The following is a 26,659-nucleotide window of genomic DNA, read 5'->3' on the forward strand; positions in this document are numbered from 1 at the left end:
AATTTATATATTCTGCAGTTCGAATTTAATGGTCAGTGCGTGAGCTGGAGGCGTTTCACAACACGTTTCATTCTTCATTCATTCCTTCTTTTTCCACTCAGATTATTTTTCATGGTTTTGTTGTTTTATTTTTTCTTCCTTCTGGTTTTAGTTTGCTTTATTTCCGTTTGTTTTGTGCTGTCGTCATCCTGGGATCACAGACCCAGATGTCATTGGCCTTGACTTGCAGAAGAACACCAAGACATTGAGGCCACACCCACCCAGCTGGCCCAGCAGGGGGCCATAGGCCAGGCACCCCGAATGGGTGCCCTCCATGGGGTCAGGCTTAAGGTGACAACTACCCCAAACATCGTAGTGTACATGAGGGCAAAACCTTTATTTTAAAAGGCTGCATATTATAATCACAAATTGAGGCCATTGATTTATACTGTAGGATAAAGACTTTGACCAAATAGTTACTTAGCATCTGTCTTAATTCCCATAAGTTTATCTTTAAGCATGTTTGCTGACTTTTTCTCCGACACCGGTTAAAATGAAGATTTTGCCTGTGCAATCCTCCCCATGTGACTTTGGTAAGCTTTCAATGTTTATGTACTCTATGTGATGCGTTTGACCACTTTGGTGTCAGTGACTGGTTGGGGTGCACTCATGTGTTGACTTGATATTTTCTATGTTCCTAAGAAACGGCTACACCCCTCCGAACCCCAGTTTTTAAACTTAAGTACGTGTTTGCCTTGAAAAGGTGCCGATAGCCCTCCCTTCTCTCGTTTACAAATTGCAACTTCTTAAAAAGCTAGCCTCAGTCTGTGTTTTCACTCTGGTCAAACTGCCCACCCCCTCCCCCTCTGTAAGGTCCGCTCATTTGTCAGACACAAGCACGCAACTTCAGGGTCGTGTAGTTCTTGCCAAAGCACCCTTATGTAACACCTGTAGAAGAGCAGTGGTTCAGTTTTAAGCAAAGGTGCCTTCATTTGAACGAGAATGTATTTGGGGCTGTTAGATTGCTTCAGACTGCACGCTAGGATTGAGCGTGGGAGTGTTGCGGTGCATATGAAATGGCAGTCCTTTGGGGGGAAAAAAACGTAAAGGACTGCGGGCGCAAAAAGTGAAGCGTGAGGTTTAAATTTGGCGAGACTGCAGATTGTACTTTCTGCTTCCTCCGTCTTCTTAATGGCTGACGCCACACTCGAAGGTGATCCTGTCATTCTTTTCTGCATGCCATAAAGAAGCATTACAGCTGATTGATCACTCTCACGATCGTCCATCAACTTCTGTAAAAGCCACAGTGCTGTAAATGTGCCGTGTTTAGATAAGACCACCGGGCCACAGTTTCGGAGCTCTGCTGTTAACAAGCGAGCCACTTTAGCTCATGGTTGAGTGCATATCATTTGCACTAAAAACATTTGACACAAGAGGGGCTGCATCCGTTTCTTGTTGTGTGCTGTTAATTGTGTTCAACCAGTTTATAATCAATAAGGTTTTGCTTTCCTTCAAGTGTTGATAAATCCATCAGGTGTGCCTTTAATGTTCATACCATGTGTGGTCCTGTGACTGTGGCTCTCCTATTTGAACCCCTTACAACCCCCACCCCGCACAACTGTGTGAGCATTTGAATTTACATGATGTATGAGAAATAATCTCAGCCTGGTGACCTGCTTGTACATGTTGACTTGTATTCTTTCTCATAGGTACCGTTAGTTTGTCTGTCTTAAATTGTGATTGGGATTTGAGCCCAAGAGCGACACGGAGAGACAATGTTTGAAGGGCAAGGGTAAGGCTCTCCAATCTGTTGGGTGTTTAATCAACTCCTGCAGGGTGACCTCTCTTCTTCTTCCTCCTGCCTTCCCCTCCCCATGTCTTACTCTTGTGCCTCCCCAGCTCCTCTCGCTTGTTCTAAACCACGGTGCCCTTAATTTGAGTCTCTTTCTCTCTCTCCTACTCCCTTTTTCTCTTTCTCTCGCTCTGTCTTGTTCACTGCCAAATTTCTTTGCAGGTACACTGGACTTTCACCCCAAATTAACTGAAATTAACAACCCCCTTGATCGTCTGCTACTTAAAAAAAAAAAAAAAAAAAAATCACACATAAAATCTATACTAAACACTGACCATCTCTTAAGCGTCTATGCATGTATACAGCAAATGCAATGTTATACATGCATACACATTGCATAGATTTATGTGTGTATGTTAAGCGACTTTTCTCGCCTATGCCAGGGCCCTCTCTCTTCCAAAGTGAATACTCTCACAGTTCTAACAGTTTGGAACCTCTTTTGCTTCTCTGTTTTTTGTGTAGGTGTCGATAGTCAGCCTTGTAGCTAATGCGCTGGGCTACTCCGATCTAGGGCCCATTAAATCACTCAGGACACTAAGGGCCTTGAGACCCCTCAGAGCCTTGTCACGTTTTGAAGGGATGAGGGTAAGATCCAAAGCTAAGCAGCTGATCCTTCCGCATGCCCATTCAACAGTTTCAAGCATGCTAGAACTGAAAATCTTATCAACAAAAGAACAACAACAACAAAAATTCCACCAAATATTTGGGGGGTGGTGGGGTAAGTCATGATGCAGCTGTAGTGGCAGTAGAACAACATGCATTGCAATTGATGGTCTCAAATTACCTAAAAATGGCATAGATTTATTATTATTTTTTTTTTATAGAAAAGCTGCCTCATCACATAAATGAGAAACTACATCTTCTTACAGTCACAAGCTGGTGTCTATGAACTGTGTCCCAGTAAAAGTGCCAATCAATAAGTATCTCCTCATCTGGCCTGATTCTCAACCACTGCTTTCAATGAAGATGACAGCCCGCACCTACCTCCGTACCTCCCTCATTCCCATACACATGTCCATAAACTCCAACTCCCTCCGCATTGCATGGGAAACCACAATCAGCAAGGAGCCACAGGAAGCCAAAGCCATTAGACAGCTAATCAATCCCTAAATTTGCACTAAGAAAGGTTGCAAGAAACTTGTTTTTGTTTTTTTACTATTTTGTAAGTACCTCTACTTGTGAAATGAATGCATTCTGGACGTAAGTTCGTAACGTGTACGTTCCATGTACGTAATTAGCCTAATCTGTCCCAAGCCCCCCAAAAATGTTCCAAAACCCTTTAAATGAAGATTATTAAATGATAAAAATGCTTTCAAAATGAAACAAATACAAAAAAAAACAACTACATACAAAACAAATACATATTAGAATTACATTAGTGCATAAAAATGAAAATATATAGTGTAAAGATGATTACAAAACGCTCCTAACCCTTTAAATTAATCATATTAATTGTAGCAGTTGACAATATGAACAAGATGGTGCTAATGTGTTAGTGATGAGTGCAAAGTGACACCTTTTTAGGACCTTTAGTTTGTGTTTTTGAATTTTACATTCTAAGAATCATTCACTAGTCTGCAGGAGCAATAATATTTATTTTTAGATTATTTTGAGAATTTGAGAATTTTACTTAAGTTTAGTTTGGCGTCATGCGTAGTGCTTCCTGTGTGATGGCAGTGCTAAAGTGCCAACAACGTGCTAACAATGCTAGCGTCAGACGTGACAGCCCAACGTGGTATGTATGTGTTTTTATGTAAATATGTACAATGTTAGCCAGAGCTAACGTCAATTTTATGATTGTTAGGTCTATGGTGTAAGTTTTTGGTGGGAAGTGTGGATGAAACGAATAAAGATAAAAAGTGGAAGACCACAGAAAACATCGGTGCAAAAAACGTCTCGTTTGTGGGCAAGCCGGCATCCTAAGAAATGATAAAAATGCATCACAAACTGCAACAAATACGGTAGACATCACGGGTTGTAATAACATATTACATTACAGTCTTGTTGGCGCGAGCGCTGGTATCTCGTGTCTCGTTTTATATGCCAACAATGTCTCCTTTCGCGTCTTGAATTTTCTCTCGTTACTAGAGACAATATTTTTTCCGCTGAGGCGTTCATTAAATTCCGAATTTTTCAACCCCCACTCCACTTCTCTGAAGCCCCTATTCCACTGAGAGGCGAATAGTGGTGACTGTCCAATATCTGACGAGAATGCGCATGTTGGGCTTTTGTCAAAACTTGCAAACCTTTGCATTTCAGTGGAATAGGGGATTACACTGTAACTACTTTTAAACTAGTTGTTTTCTCTTCACCCCCCACCCCTCACCATCAGGCGCATATGTGTACCACAGTGAAGCCTCCACCCCACCTAACTCTTACGCCATCCCTACACTCCTGTCCCTCCGTTCCAAACACTAACTCGGCATACTTTCTCCCGAGGAGTGTCAGGGAGTGAGACAAGTGCCATCTCACAATGTTGTGGCAGTGGGTGAATAGTCTATTTGTTAAATTTCTGCCTGTCAAAGCACACTGATCCGCTTCATCTCATGCAGGGATCACCAGCCCCCAAGGATCATATGAGTAGCCCGCAGGCCTGTTCTGCAAATAGCTTATAAATAGATAGAACATTGCAATTTTCTAGTACATTAATTTCACAAACATTTACACGTATATTACTTTTACTTTCCATCTTACATTTACATTACGTACATACAAACATATTTGCTGTTCATTAATTATTGTGAGAAATTATTACCATGATTGATGTCTTCACATTAACTGGTAGCCCTTTTGCATTTCTCAGCACCAAAGAAGTAGCTCTGAGTTTCAAAAAGGTTGGTGACCCCTGATCTGATGCCACACATTCCATTTTGGGGCCCAGCTTTTCGGGGCACAGGCAGAAGATTTTCAAATATGCTCGGCTGCCGTTTTACACAAGCTGTCCATGTCATTGCACCATACTGCACATGCAACAGACCCTGGCTTCCTGTTCCATTTGCACGGAAAGTGAATGGCCCAGTTCAACGCTTCACTCTGAGTTGTGGGTTAAGAACGGCAGAGTGTTTTGGTTTCTCCAAACATGACAAACCAGTATGGAGAAGCTGCCTGCAATCGTCAAGTGCATCAAGGCTCATTCATACGAGCATTGACTCAAATGCGATGCGCAGGAGCAGGCATTTAATGCTATATGGATGTTACCCTAGTCATATATTTGATGCTGTTTTTTAAAATCGGCCGTAAGACAATTGGGATAGGGTTGGGAATGGAAAGAGAGGCAAAAGGGGGTAAAAAAAAAATCCCGCTGTATCGGTTTGACCACAATGTTGATGTTCACCTATCAATGTACTGTATATATTAACATGTTTGAAGTGATCAATGTCAACGCTGAACAATAAATAAATGAATGGGGAAGTGGATGAATAGAGAGATTCATGGCCATTATCATGAAGCATGGAGTTGATGATGATGATGATGATGACTACTGTTATTATTAGCATCATCATTTTGCCACATGCCACTAGTCCAGCTCAGTGGATGTATAATCATAAAAATAAAAATGGGTCCTCTTGCAGTGTCTCTAGAACTTAGAGCTAAAAATCAAAATATTAACCTAAAAATAAAAACGATTTCAGATTTTTTTTTACAGCAAATAAATCTTTTTTGACAGCATCCTATTTATATATATATATATATATATATATATATATATATATATATATATATATATATATATATATATATATATATATATAAAAAAAAGCTTTCTTTTCTCCTTGCCGGTTTTATCTAGCAGCTTGTCTGTGATCGACTCAGAGAACTTCCACACCAATGACCAAAAAAAAAAAAAATCTGCCAACCAACGCAAGGTGGCACCACTACAAAACACAGGCACCAATGAGGAGTGGATTTAAACTTCTGAGCGGGAGTGGGTTTCAACTTCTGCCCTCATTGGTCAATTGTCACGCTGGGAGCCAATCACATGTCTTGTTGGATTGCAACTCCTGCCAGTATTTAGCCCAGTGCTTAGTATTTTTTTTTTAAGTTGATATGTATCCTTCAAATGGCAAACGGCCAAACATGTTCGCAACCATTCTGCCATGATCTCTTTAGTCGCAATCTACCTCTATCCACTCATTTCTCTATTGATTTATTGATTTGAGTGGTTCTCGATATTGCACAATGTCATGTAACGCGCATGTCTAAGAATTGCTGGTGCACATTATATGTTTTGTAAAGCAATTTTCCCTCTTTAAAAAAACAAACAAAGAAACACTCCAAGCTTTTCAAGCTCCTTATTGGGAACACCATTTATCTGCTGCTCACTTGATAATGAGAGCTATTCTCTCAGCAGGTGCAACAAAGACTTTTTTTTAATGCTGCTTAGTGTAAATAATGTCGCTGCCTATTTGCATGAGTGTTGAACATTGGAAGTAGTGGCAGTGGCATGCTGAGAGAAGAGTGCTCAAGAGCGAGGGAATATGGCTTCACAAAACAATGACATGCATGCTCAACCGTTGGCTTGCCATTATAACAGCACTGCTACTGTATGTTAGCATAGCATTCAGCGAATTAGATTGCACTGCAAAGAATACATTTACGCTGGTTAAATTAGAGTTTATTTTGACTGCTATAGAATTGTGTGAATTAGTTGAGCTAATAATGAAACTAATTCATATGAAGAATGAGACTATGTTCCACTAGTTCGATTGTGTAAGGTTGGACACATCACACTGGTATTGGACACATCACACCGATACGGCATACATCAACAATCAGTTTGAAATAATATAAGCTCTAATAATTGTTGAGATGAATTGGAATTAGGGATCATTTAAAAACCAGGAATATTCCACGAGCTATTCTTAAACAACGACTACAGTAGACCACAGTGTGTACTGGTTTGCTTTAAAAGTATACAGTAATATGATTTCTTTTTTTCAAACAACCGATCACACTCTTATTCACAGCTATGGACAATTTGTAGACATCAATAATACATGTGTCACCACTTAGGTCACTACAATGCCGGTCTGCTATTGGTCGGCGTCATGGTCAAAATGGCCGTATGCTAAAGACTGGATATCGTCTGTGTGTTTAAAATAACGGATTTATTGTGCATTTTACTGCTTAATTCAATCTTGAATGGGTTGACCATGGGTCTCAAAAGTGCTAGTGATGTTAAAGAGAGAAGTAAGAAGATGATTTTTATAGAAACGAATCTGGGCATAATCGTGTACCAAAAAGAAGGCTAAGGTAGCCTAGGCTACCCTCACTATGGAATTTGGACATAAGTGGCTCAAAGGTAAATAAATCCTTGATATATGTTCTTATTTATGATGTTATTTAATTGTATACATGTATATTATACATACGTAGCACCTACTATACTATTTTGATACCAAATTATAATATGTATACAGTATACAATTTTGGTGGGTTTTAAACACATCAGCTATTTAACATTTGGTTTGGATTGCTCGCCATACGGTGAGTTCGCCTTACGAGCCCAGCCGTGGGGGCCCACACTATTGTCAATTTTGGACATTAAAAACCCAATGTTTTATCATGCATTTCCCCCTATGCATTATACCTTTCAACTGCAACTCGCTAACGGGCAATAGAAATTTTTGTGTTGACAGCCCACAGCCACCGGGTGGCACTAGTGGCCAACTTCTGACTCTTGCAAACCTTTCAATGACTTCGATGATTGGCTTAGCCTGGACTCTCATAATGCAAAAATCGGCAAAAGTCATAATAATTCGATTTCTTAAATCTCTAAATATACAGCGTAATTACTTTTGCTATTGTCGCATTTTTACCACTTTTGTACGTAAAAATGTTATGTTTGTTTACCCATATGTATGGATAGCTGAGGGCATTGAACATTTTGAGTAAGTGAAAGTAAATTTTTATTTATATTTTACAATGTTAAGACCCTTTCAAAGTCAACTCAAGTTTGGTGATAATAAGGCAATGCAACTGAAAACTCCCCAAACAACCAGGGGTTTATGTGACAAGGCTACACTTGCTCTTCCTTACCTCATAGAATATCATGGTGTTATTTGAACATCTGCGAATAATCCAGTTGTAATTCATCCTCAGTTCTAATATATATATTTTTAATGAATATTTCTACTTTCAATTTAATGCTTTCATTCCAAAGAAATCATCTTCTTACTTTTCTCTTTAACATCACTGGCAATCTTGGTACCCATGGCTTACCCCTCCAAGTTTGAATTAAACAGTAAAATGCACTATAAATGCGGTTTTGTAACCACTCACGATAGAACAAAGCTTCACCATTCCGTCATTTTGAAACGAGTGAGGCCGCCCAATAGCAGACCAGCATCGTAGTGACAAGTTGCATGGAGGCAGTTTGACGGGCAACAGAAAATAAGTGCAATTCCCTAAAAACGCCTGCAGATGGAGACAAAACAACACAAATACAGCCAACCCCTTAGGGTCATGACGGTTGTTTTTGTCGCAAAGTGGGGAAAATACCATAAAGAGGGCATGAAAACAACTCAGTATTCCACATCGCAACATTAAAAAAAATGTAAGCCAAGGACGCTGTAACCCTGTGTGAGTGTGTGTGTGTGTGTGTGTGTGTGTAAATATATGTGTGTGTGTATGTATGTATATATATATATATATATATATATATATATATATATATATATATATATATATATATATATATATATATATATATATATACATACACACACACACACACACACACAGTCTTCCAAAATAAAAAAGTACTTTTAACAATGAATGTAAGGCCACTACAGTATGATGTGTCCTGCCAAAAAGAAATGATTGATTTGTGTTTAGTGGTGCTTACAGTGTCTTCATGTCTTTCCCGGTCTGGTTTAGGTGGTAGTCAACGCCTTGGTGGGAGCCATCCCTTCCATTATGAATGTGTTGCTGGTTTGCCTCATCTTTTGGCTGATTTTCAGTATCATGGGGGTCAACCTATTTGCGGGCAAGTACTATTACTGTTTCAACGAGACCTCCGAGGAGTACTTTCCCATTGATGTGGTTAATAACAAGACGCAGTGTGAGGCCCTCATGGAACAAAACTTTACGGAGGTCAGGTGGAAGAATGTCAAAATCAACTTTGACAATGTAGGCGCTGGCTACCTGGCTTTGCTACAAGTGGTGAGCGTGTAACTATTGTTGGACTCTGTTTCTTTTTTTATTTTTAACTTGCTATCATGTCTCATTTTTCATATCTTTAATTTGCATCCACAGTTCTCAGAGGCTTCATTCCATTGTGTGTATTGAGTCTTTCTCCACCCTTATCTCTGTCTTTCTATTCACAAGCTGTTGAACAAGACATGCATCACTCTTGGTTTGAGTTTGGAGATTCTTTTCTGTTTCTTTTAATGAAATGTTGGGTTTTCTTTTTGTTGGAATGTTTATCTTACTCTGTTTTTCTTTTCAAAGGCCACATTCAAAGGTTGGATGGACATTATGTATGCAGCTGTGGATTCCAGAGAGGTACATATGATACACCTTTTTAACATCAATGCCAATTATATTTGAAATAACTATAACCATCATACCCCCCCCCCCACACACACACACACACACAAATTAAAAACGCATTCTGAGGTAAATACTTTTCTCAATATATATCAAAGATCAACACTGATAGGATAGTTTTGTCAAGTTTATTTGTACAGCCCTGAATCAGCGCAGTATCAAAAGGTTTCACAGATGAAGACGAAATCATATAGAACATTACAAATACACAACGGAATCCTCTGAACAAAGTGCCCAGAAATGGAAGAAAAAACTCAAAAACCCCATCTTGGGAAAATGAGAAACCTTCAGAAGGGACTGTAGGTGGGAGGGGCCCCTTTCCAGGCTCAACAACTTGCAACAGAGACTGAGTGCTTAAAATAACACATTGTGCCATATTAGGCAGGAAGTGTCTCGTGTAAAAATGTCTTGACAGCAGGCCAGGCCACCGGATAAGATCCTCCTCACAGTCTGGTTTAGCGGGTCCATCCTAACAAAACCCACGTCAGTCGATCGGTGTAGGTGCGAATGAAAGCATTCAATTGGTCTCTCACCATCTAGCCCCGTCTCCAAACCAGGAGAGGGGGCAGGAAGGAGAAGAAGGAAGCTACAGTAAGACAGACCCATTAACTAAATGCTTGAGTGTAGAAATGTGCTTTTAGTCGTCATTTAAAGATTTCCACTGAGTTGGCTGTGCAAACGTTCATAGGTAGAGCATTCCAGAGCACTGGCATGCAAATGGAAAAATTCTGGGATCCAGCCGGACTTCTTTTTAGTCTGCGGGGTCATTAACAAACCAGCGTTTTTTGATCGAAGTTGTCAGGACGGAACATACAGTGATAATAAGTTGACGAGATTGGAAGAAGCTAAACCTGCTTGGAAAAGTGAACAGAATAAGAATTTCATTGTGTAGTATTAGTAGTGCATATGACAATAAAACTCTCTAATCTTGACACTTGCGACAAGAGCAACGTCGAGCGACCTCTGGCAACTTTGAACAAACCCTGAGGGAGATCAAATAGTTGCTAACTTCGCGGACAGTCGCCAATTGTTTTCCACTAAGTGGGATACCAGTTTAACATTCATAGTTAACAATCATCTGTACATTCAACAAAAACCAAGAAAGACTTGCTTGCCTCTAACATGGAAGCAAGGGCCTCTAATGCAGGGGGTTGCAGCGGTTTCCACATGCATCATGGTTTTTCAGACAGTAGTCTGCCAGCCGGACTCGGGTTGTTGCTTAAACAACAGCAGCCTTAAAAGTATGTTCGAGACTCCCGCCTCTATATGTCTGAATGGAGAAACAAGCAGAGGGCTCATTTGTTCATCCAGTATATGAGTACATATTTAGCCCATGGGGGAAATTTTGACCTAACTCAGGCTTCTAGACGTTTTTGATGTGTGATATCAAAGAAAAAGCAGACCAATAAGAGGCTCAAATATTGCATGGATTGTCAAAACATGACGACTTTCAATATGCCACACTGCCGTCCCTTCTAAATACTTGCAAATGGGAACTCGAGTTGTACACCTTATAGTTGTACACCTTAGCCCATGTTGGCCAACTTATGACATTAGTAAGCCTTTCAATGACTTCAATGATTGGCTTAGCCTGGATTCCCACAATCAAGTCTTCTAAGTCATAATACTCTAATCATGACATAATAAATATTTTCTATTTCAATTTCACAAATATATAAATATACAGCGTAGTTACTATTATTATTGAATTTTTTCTTAGCCCCTCACAAGAAATTTTGTATATTTTTGGATAGGGCTGTTGCCAGTGAACATTTTGAGGGGTGGAAAGTGAATATATATTTATGTTTGATGATGACCTTTTCAAAGTTAGTCCAAATTGGTGATAATAAAGCCAGGCTAGTTCAAAATCTCCGGACACCGAGGAGTTAATGATAGACACACTGGAAAGGGAGAAGCCTTTTCTTCTCCAAATTTGAAAGGAGCCTTCTTGAGTCCTCATGAGTGTGCTACTTAGACAGCAAATTCATCTGACTGCTATCATGTTTTCAGAAACATGTTTTAAAAATCCAAAGAAAAAGGCACATTAGAGTTAATCCTTTGGTTCCGGCTGAAATAGGGGGATGAAAGTACATTTGAAAATATGAATGAAATGGGGGATGAAAGTACATTTGAAAATATGAACCACCCTGTGATCTGTCTCCCTCACGCTAAGGTGGAAGACCAGCCCGATTATGAAGTTAACATCTACATGTACATCTACTTTGTGGTTTTCATCATCTTTGGCTCCTTCTTTACCCTCAATCTCTTCATCGGTGTGATCATTGATAACTTCAACCAGCAAAAGAAAAAGATAAGTCTAACATGCCCTTTTGTTTTGTTCAATCGTACAAGATTATGACCATTTTTGTTTTCTTTCCTTTACTTTGGAGGTCAGGATATCTTCATGACAGAGGAACAAAAGAAGTACTACAATGCAATGAAAAAACTTGGCTCCAAAAAGCCTCAAAAACCCATCCCTCGACCACAGGTACATATGCTTCTTTTTAAGACAATACCTCTACAGGAAATACTGTAACTGTTTAACACACAGTGATGTAAAGCCCGTATCTCACTGGCAAATGCTAGCAAGTGACTGTGATTGGTGAATGTTTTTTGTTGAGGTTGGTTAAAGCCTGCAAAGGTTTGCAAAGATATACGTCAGACTTTTTTTTAAAGAATGTTGATGGAAATTTGATGCCAGCAAGGCCTAACATAACCTGACATCATGATCATAACTATAATGCATTGTAATGATTCTAATAATTATAATGAAAAGTCAGTTTCATTTTAAATTCATTTTCACTAGATAAATATATACCTATATATACCTATATATATATATATATATATATATATATATATATATATATATATATATATCATATTATGTCCATTTGGGTGCGCTCCTTCTCGTGTTGTAGTTTTAAGTTGGAGTTTTTACTCCAACCAACTTGTGTCACCAGGCTGTATTGAATCTTCATGCTCCTGTAGGCGCTAGGGCATTCACTTCAACAGTTGCGGGCTTCCTCACGTGCCCAAATGGATATGTGAACGGGCCCATAAACTGTACTGGAGTTAATAGACAGCTATAATACCCAATCGAGTCATGCGTTTGCCATCTAGAGCAGTGGTCCCCAACCTTTTGATCAACGCCTTAAATTTAGACTGCGGACCGGGGAGGTGGGGGGGTGGGGGGGCTGCTTTAAAAACCACATCACAAAGGTATGGACGGGGTATGGTATGGACTTTTTGTCCACTTTCTTTTTAATCGCGAGAGGAGAGGGGAGGGGGCGAGCTTGCTGTGCACTTCACGGTAGATCTGTAAAAAAGAGCATTGCTGAGAACTTTCACTTTTCTGGGATGTGACATGTGACAGAGCCAATATTTTCACGGACAGCACCTTTATTCTTTGCGGCAATACTCGCCTCAAATCAAAGTTTCAATGTCGCAATCGAGTGGCCGAGACCGTGCTAAATATTGTGCTGACAATGCTGCGCTATCGTTAGCTTAGCACAGTAACTACGGGTCAACAGTTGTTAAGTGAAGCAAACGCTGCACATACCAATTGTCCCAAGTTCTCGCTTCCGCCTTTTGACAAGCCAGGTGAGGGTTCTTGCTTAGTACCGGTCCGCAGACCGGGGGTTGGGGACCACTGATCTAGAGACCTCACGTTGAACGTGACATGAGTGGATGCTTCGACGTTTAAAAGCTCCAGAAAATAGCCTGTGTAGCCCAGTAATCCGTACGTGTGCGCATGAGGGGTCGAGTCACTGAAAGCCTAAGTGTGAAATGCATGGACTGCCACTGATAGTTGAGCAGTTTTGCGATACATTGACTTAATCTGACTAAATCTAATTGACTAAATTTGAGAATCAACTTTCAAATTTTGTGGAACATTTTTTATGCAGGTTGATCAATTGACAATATTAACAATCGTTTTTCTCGTTCATATTGTCAACATTGTATTTTTTTAAAGTATTATTGTATTATAATTGAAGATATCTGTGGGGTAAGAGGTGCAATAATACGACGAAGGCTACAGGAGGGACAGTGGCTTATAGACATGGAAACTAATTACAAAAGACACACAGCAGTTGGACGGTGACATGAGGCAGGGGAACCGGATTGTAAAGGGGGTGTAGATCATCCTCCAAAAAAAGAGGGGTTGAAAGTAAATATATAGTTATATTTGACAGTGTTATGACCCTTTCAAAGTTATAATTATGCCTGGCTAGTAAAAAAATCCCTGCACACAGGTGTTAAAGCTGGAGTTGTGAATGTGATGTATAATGTTGTATTGTATAGGTTGGTAAATGTATTATTTCATTAGTTGCACTCAAAATTACTCCATTGATAACATCATTTTAAATCACATTTTCCGTTAAAAAAGAGAGTAAAGCAAAACATTCATATTAAAAGCAAAAGCAATAAAATTATTTCATACGAAACTAAAAAATTAGAACAACCGTTTTCATTTGTAACTCAGAGGCTGCTCAGAAATTAACAAAATGTTTGTTTCCATCATTATTTGGAGCATTATATTGTGTTCTGTTATTGTTGTCAATTTTTTGTCAAGTTCTAAATCTAATGCAAATGCCAATGGGCTCAAGGCAATTCACTGCCAGTAAAGCAGCGGTCCCCAACCCCCGGTCCGCGGACCGGTACCAGTCGGCGGATCAACTGGTACCAGCCCGTGTGGGCTGCACCCGAAATAATGTTTTGGAAATGATTTAGTTTAACAGTTCATCCGTTTGTGCTTGATCTTTGTTCTTTTGGCGCCGCTTCTGGCTGCTGTTGATATCACATACGTAGTGAGAAGGATGATGTGGTATTTAGAGCAGCCAGCATGAGCAGCCCCCCCCTTCGGTCCGCAACATAAATCTAAAGTGTTGATCGGTTCGTGGTGATAAAAAGGTTGGGGACCGCTGATGTCAGGAATGAAATATTTTGATGAGCTGTCAGACAATTGAACATTCAAATAAAAAACGACAAAAACAAAAACGTTGCTTGATCATTTAATCTCAAATGAATCTCTTTCAATTGGAGAAGTTGTGCATATATATACGGTGATTTCACAACTAACCGTGAATCAGATGGAAAACAATTCCTACCTGATATTACCACCATTAAATATTTTCCTCTGTCTGATTGGTATCTGTTGGCAATAAGGGCAAAAGTATTCATGTGTTGCTCCTTTTGTTTTCTGCAATTAAATGTCACTCACATGGCCTGTTTGACATTAATTAGGCATTCATCCAATTTGTTTGAAGTTATCCTAGACAATATTCAAAATTAAGCTTCTCTTGCGTACAGGATATGTTCATTGTCAATGGAAGGTGGAGGAGTGGCGCCAAACAATAATTGATCTTGTGCATCACATTGGCCGAATTATACCATGCTATAGTTATATCGTCCGTGTCATGGCAGATAAGAACAATGTTGTGGCAAAAGAAAAAAACCTCAGCAGGGATTTCTGCAAGCAACAGCTGACGGGTTAAAAAACAACTACTGTATATTAATTTGTGTGACCTCTCCTTGTCTCCACAGAATAAAATACAAGGAATGGTCTTTGACTTTGTCACACAGCAAGTCTTTGACATCTCCATCATGATCCTCATTTGTCTCAACATGGTCACCATGATGGTGGAAACGGACGACCAATCCAATGAGACGGAAACTGTTCTCTACTGGGTCAACTTCATCTTCATTGTCGTCTTCACCACTGAATTCTTGCTGAAGCTCTTTGCTCTTCGCCACTACTACTTCACCAATGGATGGAACATCTTTGACGTGGTGGTGGTCATCCTCTCTATTGTAGGTGAGTTGTGGGACAGGGAAACATGTCCATCAAGCCATTCGGTTTGGTTGAACAGAATACAGTTTGGAAACTATTTTGTTTCATCCACTGTGTGTCAGAGCGACCGTCTCTCTCTCTCTCTCTCTCTCTCTCTCTCTCTCTATATATATATATATATATATATATATATATATATATATATATATATATATATATATATATATATATATATATATATATGTAAACACACATCCACACATATGCACACTTGAGTTTCGTCATGTGATACACAGAATTGATTGATTCATTGTGTCACCTGATTCCTGAGCAACTGTGTTGTCATTTTTTGTTGAGAACAAGTGGCAAAATGGCTACCCCCTGATATGAAGTGTATCAGTGTATTTTTGCCGCTTCATTTATATTCCCCAAATGCAATACTAATGATAATACTGTGTGAGACAGAACATTACTGAAAAGCAAATGTCGGACCTGTCTTACCCTATGACTTGTCTACATTCTTTCAAATTGCAGCTACGTTATTTTCAGCTAAGTTTTTTCTTGTTTTTTTCTCACATGAGGTTTAATATTGTTGATTCTTACAGGAATGTTCCTGGCAGACATCATTGAGAAGTACTTTGTGTCTCCAACGCTGTTCAGAGTGATTCGCTTGGCTCGTATCGGACGTATCCTGCGTCTCATCAAAGGAGCAAAGGGCATCCGGACGTTACTCTTCGCCCTGATGATGTCACTGCCAGCCCTGTTCAACATTGGCCTCTTGCTCTTCCTGGTCATGTTCATCTTCTCCATCTTCGGCATGTCCAACTTCGGCTACGTGAAGCACGGTGCCGGCATCGACGACATGTACAACTTTGAGACCTTTGGCAACAGCATGATCATCCTTTTCATGATCACCACTTCGGCCGGCTGGGACGGCTTGCTCCTGCCCATCCTCAACTACCCGCCGGACTGCAACCCCAACCTGGAGAACCCCGGCACCTCAGTCAAGGGAGACTGCGGTAACCCCTCAGTGGGGATATTCTTCTTTGTCATGTACATCATTATTTCCTTCCTGATCGTGGTCAACATGTACATTGCTATCATCCTGGAGAACTTCAGCGTGGCCACGGAGGAGAGTGCCGATCCACTCAGCGAGGATGACTTTGAGACCTTCTACGAGATCTGGGAGAAGTTTGATCCCACCGCCTCGCAGTTCATCACCTTCGCCAAGCTATCCGACTTTGCCGACGCACTAGAGCACCCACTTCGCGTGCCCAAGCCCAACACCATCGAGCTGATTGCCATGGACATGCCCATGGTGAGCGGCGATCGCATCCACTGCCTGGACATCCTGTTTGCCTTCACCAAACGCGTCTTGGGAGACAGCGGTGAGTTGGACATGCTGAGGCAGCAGATGGAGGAGCGCTTTGTGGCGGCCAACCCCTCCAAAGTCTCGTACGAGCCCATCACCACCACGCTGCGCCGCAAGCAGGAGGATGTCTCGGCCAGGATCATCCAGAACGCCTACCGCACGCACCTCATCCGTCGCGGCATCATCTTCAAGCGCTTCGCATTCGCCAACAACAAGATCGAAAACGGCGGCACCAACCAGGAGAAGAAGGAGAGCACGCCGTCTACCGCCTCGCTCCCATCGTATGATAGCGTGACCAAACCGGACAAGGAGAAGCAGGACGACAACAAGGAGGAATGGGCCAGGAAGAAGGACAAAAACCAAAAAGACGAGTGGGAATCAAAGTGTTAGATGCCGTGAGACTCTTGACTCCCACCAAAGTAGGAACGCAGATCGTTTGCGAGTAATAAAACCCGACAAAAACAATGGAAAAAACGAAATGTTTACAGACGACCGAGGCAGCATGGTTTTGTATGTCATCGAAGACAGCTGAACCAAACACAATCAGTTTACTGTGGGACTTTGCTGCATAATGACCAAGTTCTTCGACGTGCGTAGTGACTTACACCATGACCATGACATACACACACACTCACACACACAGACACACGCACGTGCGCGCGCACATGCAGGTATCTTTGGGGACCAACTTGCCAAGGCACACAACTCTCTGCTGAGCGAATGAGAGAATAGCAATGTCCCTGCCACTGCTGAGCATGCGAAGTCCCTCTGCAAAGCTTCCATGCGGGAGCGCCGCTCGAACTGTAACATCAGTCTTAAGCAAGAAGAAGGAAAAAAAAATAACCACACAAAGCGAGTCGGTTCATGGGGATGGAGGGTAAATGGGAGGCGCAATACTGAAATGTAGACAGATTTGGGGGTTTTTCGCTTGTTTGTACCTCAGTGCATCTTTACATGATTTGAGCAGCCAAAAAAAAAAGACAACATCAAGCTCATGTCACAAGCGCTTTCATCTCTTTATGTTATATAGGGGAAAAGACATTCTGGTTTTGGTCATGGTTTCCATTCGGGCCGCAGGACACTTGCTCAGACCAATAATAATAATAATTGTTCTTGTTCAGTGCATCGAAATGACTTGCATGAAGGCATGTTTTGATCAGGAGTAATGCATGAGTAATCATAGGCCACGTGACACAAAATCTGAACTTTGGAGCAGAGTCTTGGGTGAGTGTCACTGCTCCTTTCATGCAAAATTCAAATGCGGGAATTGGCGGCTCTTAACTCTTTCCGTGCCAGCGACAAAAATTCTCACCATGTCTACCGGTGGCTGTTTTTTTTTCTTTTCTGAATAGAGTGATGACACTCGGGGCCAGCGCTCCTCTCAATTTTAAGCTTATTGAGCACTGTAGTAATTAAGTGTGACCATTTGATGGGAGAGTTGTTCTCATGATCAGCGGGTTGCCTTCTCCGATAATGCTTGGCACTGAAAGAGTTAAGCTACTTGGATGCAAAGAAGTTTTATTTTTATTTATTTTGCTGCTTTGCACGTGAAAAACAATGTTGAAGAGGCAGGAGTTTACCCCTGTGTTAAGAATGCTCACTCATCCTCATTAGATCGTGGTGCTCGTAACAATATTTCATTGTCAGGACAGTATCCGTGCGCCTCAATGTTTGGATTGATTTAACCCTTTAGTTGGCTCAGCGGACACTTTTAGCCAATAGTCTAAACAGGCAAAAACGACTTTAATTAGTCACACACTTTTCACAGGCCAGACTTTTCAGGATTGTGGAGAAAGTTACGAGAACGCCAGAATTTAAGCAATGGCTGTTATGGAGGCTTTAGGCCATTTTGCCTGTTTAGTTCAGAGGTTCTCAAACTTTTTGGAATCAGGGACCCTTTTAAGGAGAGCAAATTTTCCACAGTATGCCCATTGCAAATGTTTGCGGTAATCAAAAAAAATATCACTGATTTTTTTTCTCCAACGTATTAAATTTGACAAGTATATTTGTTACTTTTCAGCCATACGGAAGTTTACACAAGAAAAAAAATGCACATTGCATGCCTCCTCATAAGAAACCTGCTTGAGGTTGCTGCCAAATATTTAGTGACTAAATAATCAAACTTTTTGGTCTATTTGACAAATTATGAAATTTCTAAAAATATATTAAACTGGTTGAATTGACGGCTCTATTGAAGAGTCATGAATACATTTACAATTTAATAACAAATAAAATGAAATTAACATATGTCAAATGAAAAAAAAATGTAATCACAGGAATATTTATCTTTTTTTTTATTATTACACAAATTATTAATCACACAAATTATATCACTGACCCCACTTCGGGAACCAATGGTATAGGCTAACGGCCGAAAGAGGCCGCTGTGCCCAGTAAGGGGTTAATTTGGAGTGCTCTGTGTTTTAGGAAGGGTGTTGAAACCCTTTTAAACAGTGGCGCAAGAAGACATGTTTGATTTCCTCTTTTTGTATTCGTGGTAGATAAGTATTGGAGCTTCCCAGCCAATAAGTTGCTATGAAATGTCACACTGTTCTGACAATTTGGAGCCACCGTATGGAAGTTTGTCTTCTCTGCTGCCCCCCCCACAAGGCCAGAGACTGACACAGACCATCACGAAGTGCGGGCCGATAGACGCACTGCTTTCCTGAGCAGTGTTGGGAGTAATGCATTGCAAAAGTAATATAATTACTATAATGCATTAGTTTTTGCTGTACCGCGGGAATATAATGCATTACATACACAAAAATTGTGATATTTTACTTGGTACAAATGAGAGCAACGCAATGCATTACAATGCATTTAGAACCTGGGCGTGGTAGGGTTTTTTTCCCCCAAATCCACCAAAAAAAGTCCGGGCAGAACGTCTACTTCCTGGATGAGTGCAGCCCCAGCAGACAGGTTGAATATAGGCAATAAGTACAGAAGATGGACATATGCCCATTACTTTCAGTTCAGGTGAGATAAAGACAAAAAGAATATAAGTTAGGTGAACTGTCCACTTTGCCAATTAGCACCAGTAATTTGACAAACCATATAGAGTGGAGCCATAGTAACGTGATGTTAGCGAAATAAAAACATGCAGAGGATTCAGAGTGGGGATGAAACAAATTAGGCAAAATTAGCGCTCTTTTGCTCAAGGGAGCCACTTCGACCTCAAAAGGTTAGGAGACTTGTGGCAAAGTATGTCATGCGTAGATGATATGCTGCCGCTTTCCACAGCGGATTCGCCAGAGTTTCGAAACCTTGTCACCGAGATTCCTGTCGCAACTAGCAATAACAACAAGGTAAGCTAACTCTAATTTTCACTGTACAATTGCTATTGATAATAGTCTATAAATAGTTCTGGTCAATGTGTTTCAAGAACTCATGTTAAACAGTGCGTTTAACACAATGATGATGTAGACTAGCTGTTAACGTTAGCCCCACCGAAACCATCTATTTTTGAAACGTGTGTCCCTAACCTAGCCAACTGAACTGGAATTTGAATATCAACTTTGAAATTGTGGTCTGCTCGAACTGTTTCTCCCTAGGGATTGTTAAAAGTTTACTGTACAATACAGATGCAATGATTTGTAGTGTTTTTAGGCTTAAGCCAACCTTCCACTGGATGTGTAATGAGTGTAGTGAGCTACATTTAGAATGGCAAATCCATATTTGCACTTACAGTATGTTGGTGAGAGTACTATAAAGGTAATGCAATAGTAGTGTAATGCTTTACATTTCCCATACAGTAATATTGTCATGTAACTAAAGTAATTACTTTAAGAAGTTATGAATAATGCATTACAGTTTTGAAGTAACTTGCCCAACACTGATCCTGAGCACTTGCCTTGTCACGCCTAGCATAAACGGGAGGACAGGGGAATGTGACGAAAAGGGCTTGTGGTTGTTATAATCCAGTGGGCTTCATCTGCGTGCAGCCCTCCACAACAGAATCAACTGCCATGTTTGTCAGTGTGTCTTTCTTTCTTTTTTTTTTTTTTTTTCTCAAACTCTTCCATTAAGTATGGCGAAGGCGACAAAAGCAAGACTGTGATGAATATCAGCAGGCATCACGGGTGCAGCTATGGTGTGTGAGCTATCAAATAAGCTTTGTTAGTCTGAACAAGTGCAAGGCTTTGTCAATCCAGCTGCCTCTTGAGGTGTTCCTGCCATTCCTTTTGTACTTGCCAGTCAATGGTCCTATCGCTACGCGGATGACTTGCCCAGCATCTGCCGTCGCACCACTAATGCCATTTTGGCGCGTTAAACACTGCCTGTACCCCCTTTTGTCTGTACCATGAAAGCCAGGTCTGTATACGACATGAGGTCTCCCAATAGGTTAGGCTGCTGCACATTGAAACCAAATACATTCCCGATGAGAGAACCACTGGAGCGAGCTGTGCCGTTCTGCCGAAGCACGCTTGTCTCAGGTGGAACAACTCCCACTGACTCGCTTCACTGCGTCAACCACAAACAAAACAAAAAAGAAAATCCCTCCTTTCCCCAAGAAAAAGATACGGATGTATAGCCCAAGCGACAATGTAAATGGCACAATCGCTGGAAAAGAATGACTTTTTTGAGAGAAACTTTAAATATTGTAAAAAATGATTTTATTTTATCAGCATGCTTTGTTGTGTTTTTGTATATAAACAATTTTAAAACTGTTACTACTACTAATCACACTCAAAAAAAAAAAAGAATCATAACAATAATATAGATTGGCTTCCGCCTATGCCCTGTCACATGTCACATTTGTTACTTTTTGAATTTGAGACCATTTTCACTTTGTTGATTGATTTGAATGAGATTTTGTTTTATATATAATCTTACATATATATATATATATATATATATATATATATATATATATATATATATATATATATATATATATATATATATATATATATATATATATCAGGGGTCACCAACGTGGTACCCGCGGGGGACTGGGTAGCCCCGTGTATCACATGAGTAGCCCTCAGACCTGTTCTGCAAATAGTTAACAAGTGATAGAACATTGTGATTTTATAGAAATTTTAGTAACGATTATGCATATATGACATATACATTCAATATTACACTTGCTTTACATATGAACTACAGCTTTTTAAAATTGTTTTTATTTTTGTTTTTAATTTTTTTTTTTTTATAGTGAGAAATCAATAACATGATCAGGGTCTTCACATAAACTGGTAGCCCTTCGTATTACTCAGTGCCAAAGAATATATATATATATATATATATATATATACAGTTTTTATATAGTGGTACCTTTACTGACGAATGCTTGTAATAAAAAATTCAGTTTAAGGTTTTCAAGATATGAAAGGCATCATTATTGACATAATTGACAGAATATGCGACACAAGACACCAGTGCTCGCGCCAACATGACTGTAATGTAATACGTTATCACAACCCGTCATGTCGACTGTATTTGTTACACTTTGTGATGCATTTTTATCATGAATAAATATGCTGGCTTACCCACAAACAAGACACTGCCACTTTTCATCCTTACTTAATGGGAATATAAAGTAAAAACGTAGAAATTAAACAACCTAAAAAGTGTCCCTCTCTGTACTAATCGCCAACACACCAGTACCATGTCAAGGCAAACACGTAAACTGCATTCGTAATGTCAACTGGTTTAGGAGTGGGGTTTTTTTTTGTTAGTTTTTTTTTTTTTAATAATTCTTTACATTATATTTTTTGATTATCATACACCAATGCAATTCTATTATGTATTGTTACCATTCTAGATTCATGACAGGAAATTATTGAACGAATTGATTTCTTCAGTAGAGGTACCACTGTGTTTGTGTGTGTGCATATATATATATATATATATATATATATATATATATATATATATATATATATATATATATATATATATGAAAGGAACTATCATGTATGCATATACAATATGTCTATATGTATATACAACAACCAGAAGAACACTGTCACATATTATTTCTGTGCAACATGTTCAATGGATGTGTTAATGTTGGGGGTGGTTTGAATTGTAGCCTGATCATGACGACAGTGATAATGTTACCAGCATGTCATTCACTCACTGCACACGCACACTCTGTGCACACTGCCCTTCTCTCTGCCACATTCCTACTAAACGACATCAGCAGGTGTGACTCATGCACTATAGCCAACAACCCCCCCAACCATATTCGGTGCCATGACAGCTCATCCTCACCTTTTGGGTTCTATGGGGTTCCACTCAATGGCATGTGCCTTTTGCTGGTTTTTGTGAAATTTGGAGCTCTGCCACTTTTTCTGGGGGGGCGGGGGGTGTTACAAAGCTGTAGAGGGTGAGGTTTTCTGTGTAGCGGGTTAGCACACATGCATCAGGGATGTGGACTCATGAATACTGTCATGCAGACACCTCACTTCATCGCAATATATAAGCGTGTGCGTCATTAAAAAACAAAACAAAAAAAACCTATGTCCTGTTCTAGTGCTATCTGTCCGTGTGCGTCACCCACTTGACTTGTGAAAAAGCAGCTTGCCTTTGATACTTTTTCTCCTAAGTTCCTCCACTTTTCCTTTTCTCGCTGAAATTTATTTTTGTAACAATATTTATTATTATAGAGTCAATACTTTTCTTTTTTAATGCATGGTTTGTTTACTATGGACATTTTTTTTTGCTGAAAAATGAGGTTTTTTTTGTTTATTTGTTTTCACTTTGACACCATGTTTTAAAAAGTGAGGGGAAAAGGATATTCAGTACTATATGCTGGTGTGTTGCACAACCACTTTGGACACATGGCAAAATTATATGAAAGATTGTCTTTGTTTGAGCACGAAACTTTTTATTACCAATAAAGCAGCCTTCCAGTTCAGTCTATGTGTTTGCTTCTTCGACATTTGACATGTCAATTTTTTTTCCGGTCCGTCATTTCTTAGGTGCTGGTCTACTTCTGTCTGCACTCTTGCTAATTCTTTTTCTGATTTAGTACTTTCACTTAAAGTGAACACCATGCCCATAGTTCTACAGTTACACTGCAATTGAAACGTAACACAGTAATATAAGTGTAACACCAAAACAAAGTCGCTCTGGGGTTTAACCCAGGCTATAATACACCATCATGTTTAAAGCAGGGGACGAGGGTGCAATTAGCAGTCATGTCCATTGGATGGCATTATCATGCTTTAAATTACAGTCAATAGTGAATGTCGGCTCTCATTTATAACTGCCTGTCCTACAACTATAGAAGACATTTTCATTAACATTTGTCTAAATTACAGATGTCACATACACTACGTAAAGCAAAGTACTGCTGAGGTTGAATTCACTAATACGTTGTCTTTAATTAGGGAATTAAAAACTTCTATCTTGCATTTCCTGGCCAAGAGCCAATCAGAGAAAGAATGGAAATTTGTTCTGCACCCATTGATACTTGAAACAGTGACCGCCTAGCAGTGGAAACGCATCACAGAATGCTCCTATCAGGAAGCAATTTCTTTATGGAAAACATATTTAAAAATCAAAATGAGCCAAAAACATCTCTCAAGACCTTATTCTAAACATTGCCTTTAATTTTTGTTTGGTGAGATTGGGCACAGTATGCATTTTGGTTTATGAAAGCAGGACTAAGAAGGGGAGCAAGTGCCCCCCTCTTGTTCATTTATAACTATTTCTTTTTGAGAATAGGTCTGACAAGTTATGTTGATTATTTTTTTGTGGACAGATATAATTGAATAATTAAGTTAATGATTCATTTTTGTGAACAGATCTCTACCGTTATGTCCAAAAAAGGACGCTTTGTGTTTAATATTTTTCTGTGGAAAATATTTATTTATGTTGATTTTTTTTGTAGACAAATATTTATTAACAATTAAATCAACATTATTTTGGGAACAGATCTCGACTGTAATCCCAAAAGACGATGCTTCATGATTAAAAATTTTCTGTGGACAAATATTTATTTATACAGTGGGCCCGCGTGTTACGAACTTAATCCGTTCAGCGGCTACGCTCGTAACTCGAACTGCTCGTATGACGGGCAATCCAAACCTATGTTAATTAGTTAATGCGTGCAACGCGTGCAAAAACCTGAGGTAAAAACATCACAACTTTATACACATATTAAAAATTAGTAACATAATCTACAGTACAGTTAAATTAAATAACATAAATATACAAAGGAAAAATGACATTTACCTTTGGGGCGACGTGACTTGAGCTGGGTGGAGGCGGAGGGGAACAGAGACCAACCCGCAGAATTTTTTTATTTATTTTCTTAAACGAGAACTTTTCTCAAACTAGAACATATCACCGGCGATTTCCTTCTCTTTAATCCATAATAGAAGAAGCCTCTCCATTTTGTTGTCGACTGAGGTCCGTCCCCCGGCAAGGAAAGTCTTGCCCTTAGAAGATTGCCGAGCGGTTACGGCCATACTCAGGAGCAAGGTTAACTATGCGTGCGCCTCCTTCGTATTTTTTTATTATCTCCTGCTGGGTTTCTATTGTCATCATCCTCTTACTTCTTCCTTTAAGGTCACTTGCAATTTTAGAAGCCATGTCTAACAGATAAAGTTTGCAAAGTCTTCACAACACACCGACCAGCTCGTCCCATCAGGCTAGATGAGGGCGTTCGGCCAATATCATATCAGCATTTCTGTGATTGACGTGACGCCGGCCAATAGCATATCCGCATCTCTGTGAGTGAGACCGGGACTGTGACCTTAATCGACCAATAGCATATCGGCATCTCCGTGACTGACACCGTGACTGAGGCAGTGACTGTGACATTGTAAGAGCAATAGCATATCGGCGTTACCTCACGCTCATAAGTAGAAAAGTTCGTAAAAGTGGGAGTTCGTAAACCGGGGGTCCACTCTACTTTCTATTTGAGAACCGGTCTGAGAGTTTATGTTGATTTTTTTTTCATTTGCAGACAATTATTAATAAGTTATTTCTTTTTGATAACAGAGCTCTTCTATGATCCAAAAGAGGAAGAGGAATGCTTTTTTGTAGACCAATACAAATAAAGTTTGAAAGGTTATAAAGTTTAATAAATCAGACACTGTTGGCATGTTTTAAGTCTTTTTTTTTTTTTTTTTTTTTTTTAACCAAAAATGCTTTGCCCTGGTTAAGGGGAACTTGGCTGATGACATAGTTCACAGGAGTACATCTGTAAAAAAAAAAAAAGATTGATAACCACACTGCTTTAGTTCATAAACCAGTTGCAGTATTTTTGACAACACGAGATGGCACTGGTGGTCTAAGAAAAGGTCTTGAAGAAAAGGTAAGTGAGGGGATTTGACTATAATGCTAGCCCCAGACTACAATGCAGTCATTGTAGAGGAGTTAAGAAAATACTGGTTGATGTAGCATTTTAAAGCTTTATTTCAACATCACCGCAGTGAAGTAAAAATATGGACAGCATGTTAATACATGACAAGGTGAATATCTGTTACTAAGATTGCTTTCTTTACTGCATGGTCTTTGCTTTTGGTGGGTCAAAAATATTGATGTAATAATATGGCAATACGGTTGGTACGGCATCTACCAACATTTGCCGTATTGTGTGACCAACATTTTAACAATTTATACGACTCAAGTTTTGAGCTGGCTGTCATTACTGCTCAGTACTCATTGTTTTTTATCTTTGTGATTTTTGTGATTATTTTCACATAAAATGCAGTATTATTAGACCACATTTTATCGAAAGGTGTTTTTTTTTAACAAGTCTATTATTTTTCACATTTGAACAAGAATGAAAACAAAGCTTATTGGCAAAATACACCAAATATACTGTATAAATGTACAATAATTAACATTCTCTTTTTAATGCAGGCTTAGCCCCAATTCAAATGTCAAAATAGTTTCATGGCACCCAATGATTTTCTATTTTATTTTTTCCTGTGGAAAACAACTTCTGGACAGCTTCGAGGAAATTCTGGTTCACAATCCGTCACGTCGGGAGGCGAAAGCAGCACACCATTAATACTGGGTACAGTGGACAACTGAGCTCAACTTGGGATGTTGGTCAGAATACTTCAAAACACTCCTCAATTCCACAGACACGTTTTCCTTTGAGAAATCACAGTTTTCATACTGTGATTTCTACTATCTTTGGGGC

At 39.6% G+C, this 26,659-nt stretch overlaps 1 protein-coding gene across 1 annotated transcript in view; it reads left to right on the forward strand.

Annotated features, from left to right (window-relative positions):
* scn8aa (sodium channel, voltage gated, type VIII, alpha subunit a) overlaps positions 1 to 23,413 on the forward strand; it is an 80,832-nt gene extending 57,419 nt beyond the window's left edge. Inside the window, exons 21-27 of the mRNA XM_088407392.1 lie at positions 2,294 to 2,416; positions 8,711 to 8,995; positions 9,284 to 9,337; positions 11,556 to 11,693; positions 11,766 to 11,870; positions 14,930 to 15,200; positions 15,782 to 23,413. Coding sequence (XP_088263518.1) covers positions 2,294 to 2,416; positions 8,711 to 8,995; positions 9,284 to 9,337; positions 11,556 to 11,693; positions 11,766 to 11,870; positions 14,930 to 15,200; positions 15,782 to 16,938 — 2,133 coding nt within the window. The 3' untranslated portion in view covers positions 16,939 to 23,413. The remainder of the gene's footprint in view (positions 1 to 2,293; positions 2,417 to 8,710; positions 8,996 to 9,283; positions 9,338 to 11,555; positions 11,694 to 11,765; positions 11,871 to 14,929; positions 15,201 to 15,781) is intronic.
* Positions 23,414 to 26,659: the final 3,246 nt, after the last annotated feature.

The sequence above is a fragment of the Hippichthys cyanospilos genome, chromosome 2, assembly GCF_059441005.1.
Source record: "Hippichthys cyanospilos isolate Australia breed blue-spotted pipefish chromosome 2, RoL_Hcya_1.0, whole genome shotgun sequence".
Taxonomy (NCBI): domain Eukaryota; kingdom Metazoa; phylum Chordata; class Actinopteri; order Syngnathiformes; family Syngnathidae; genus Hippichthys; species Hippichthys cyanospilos.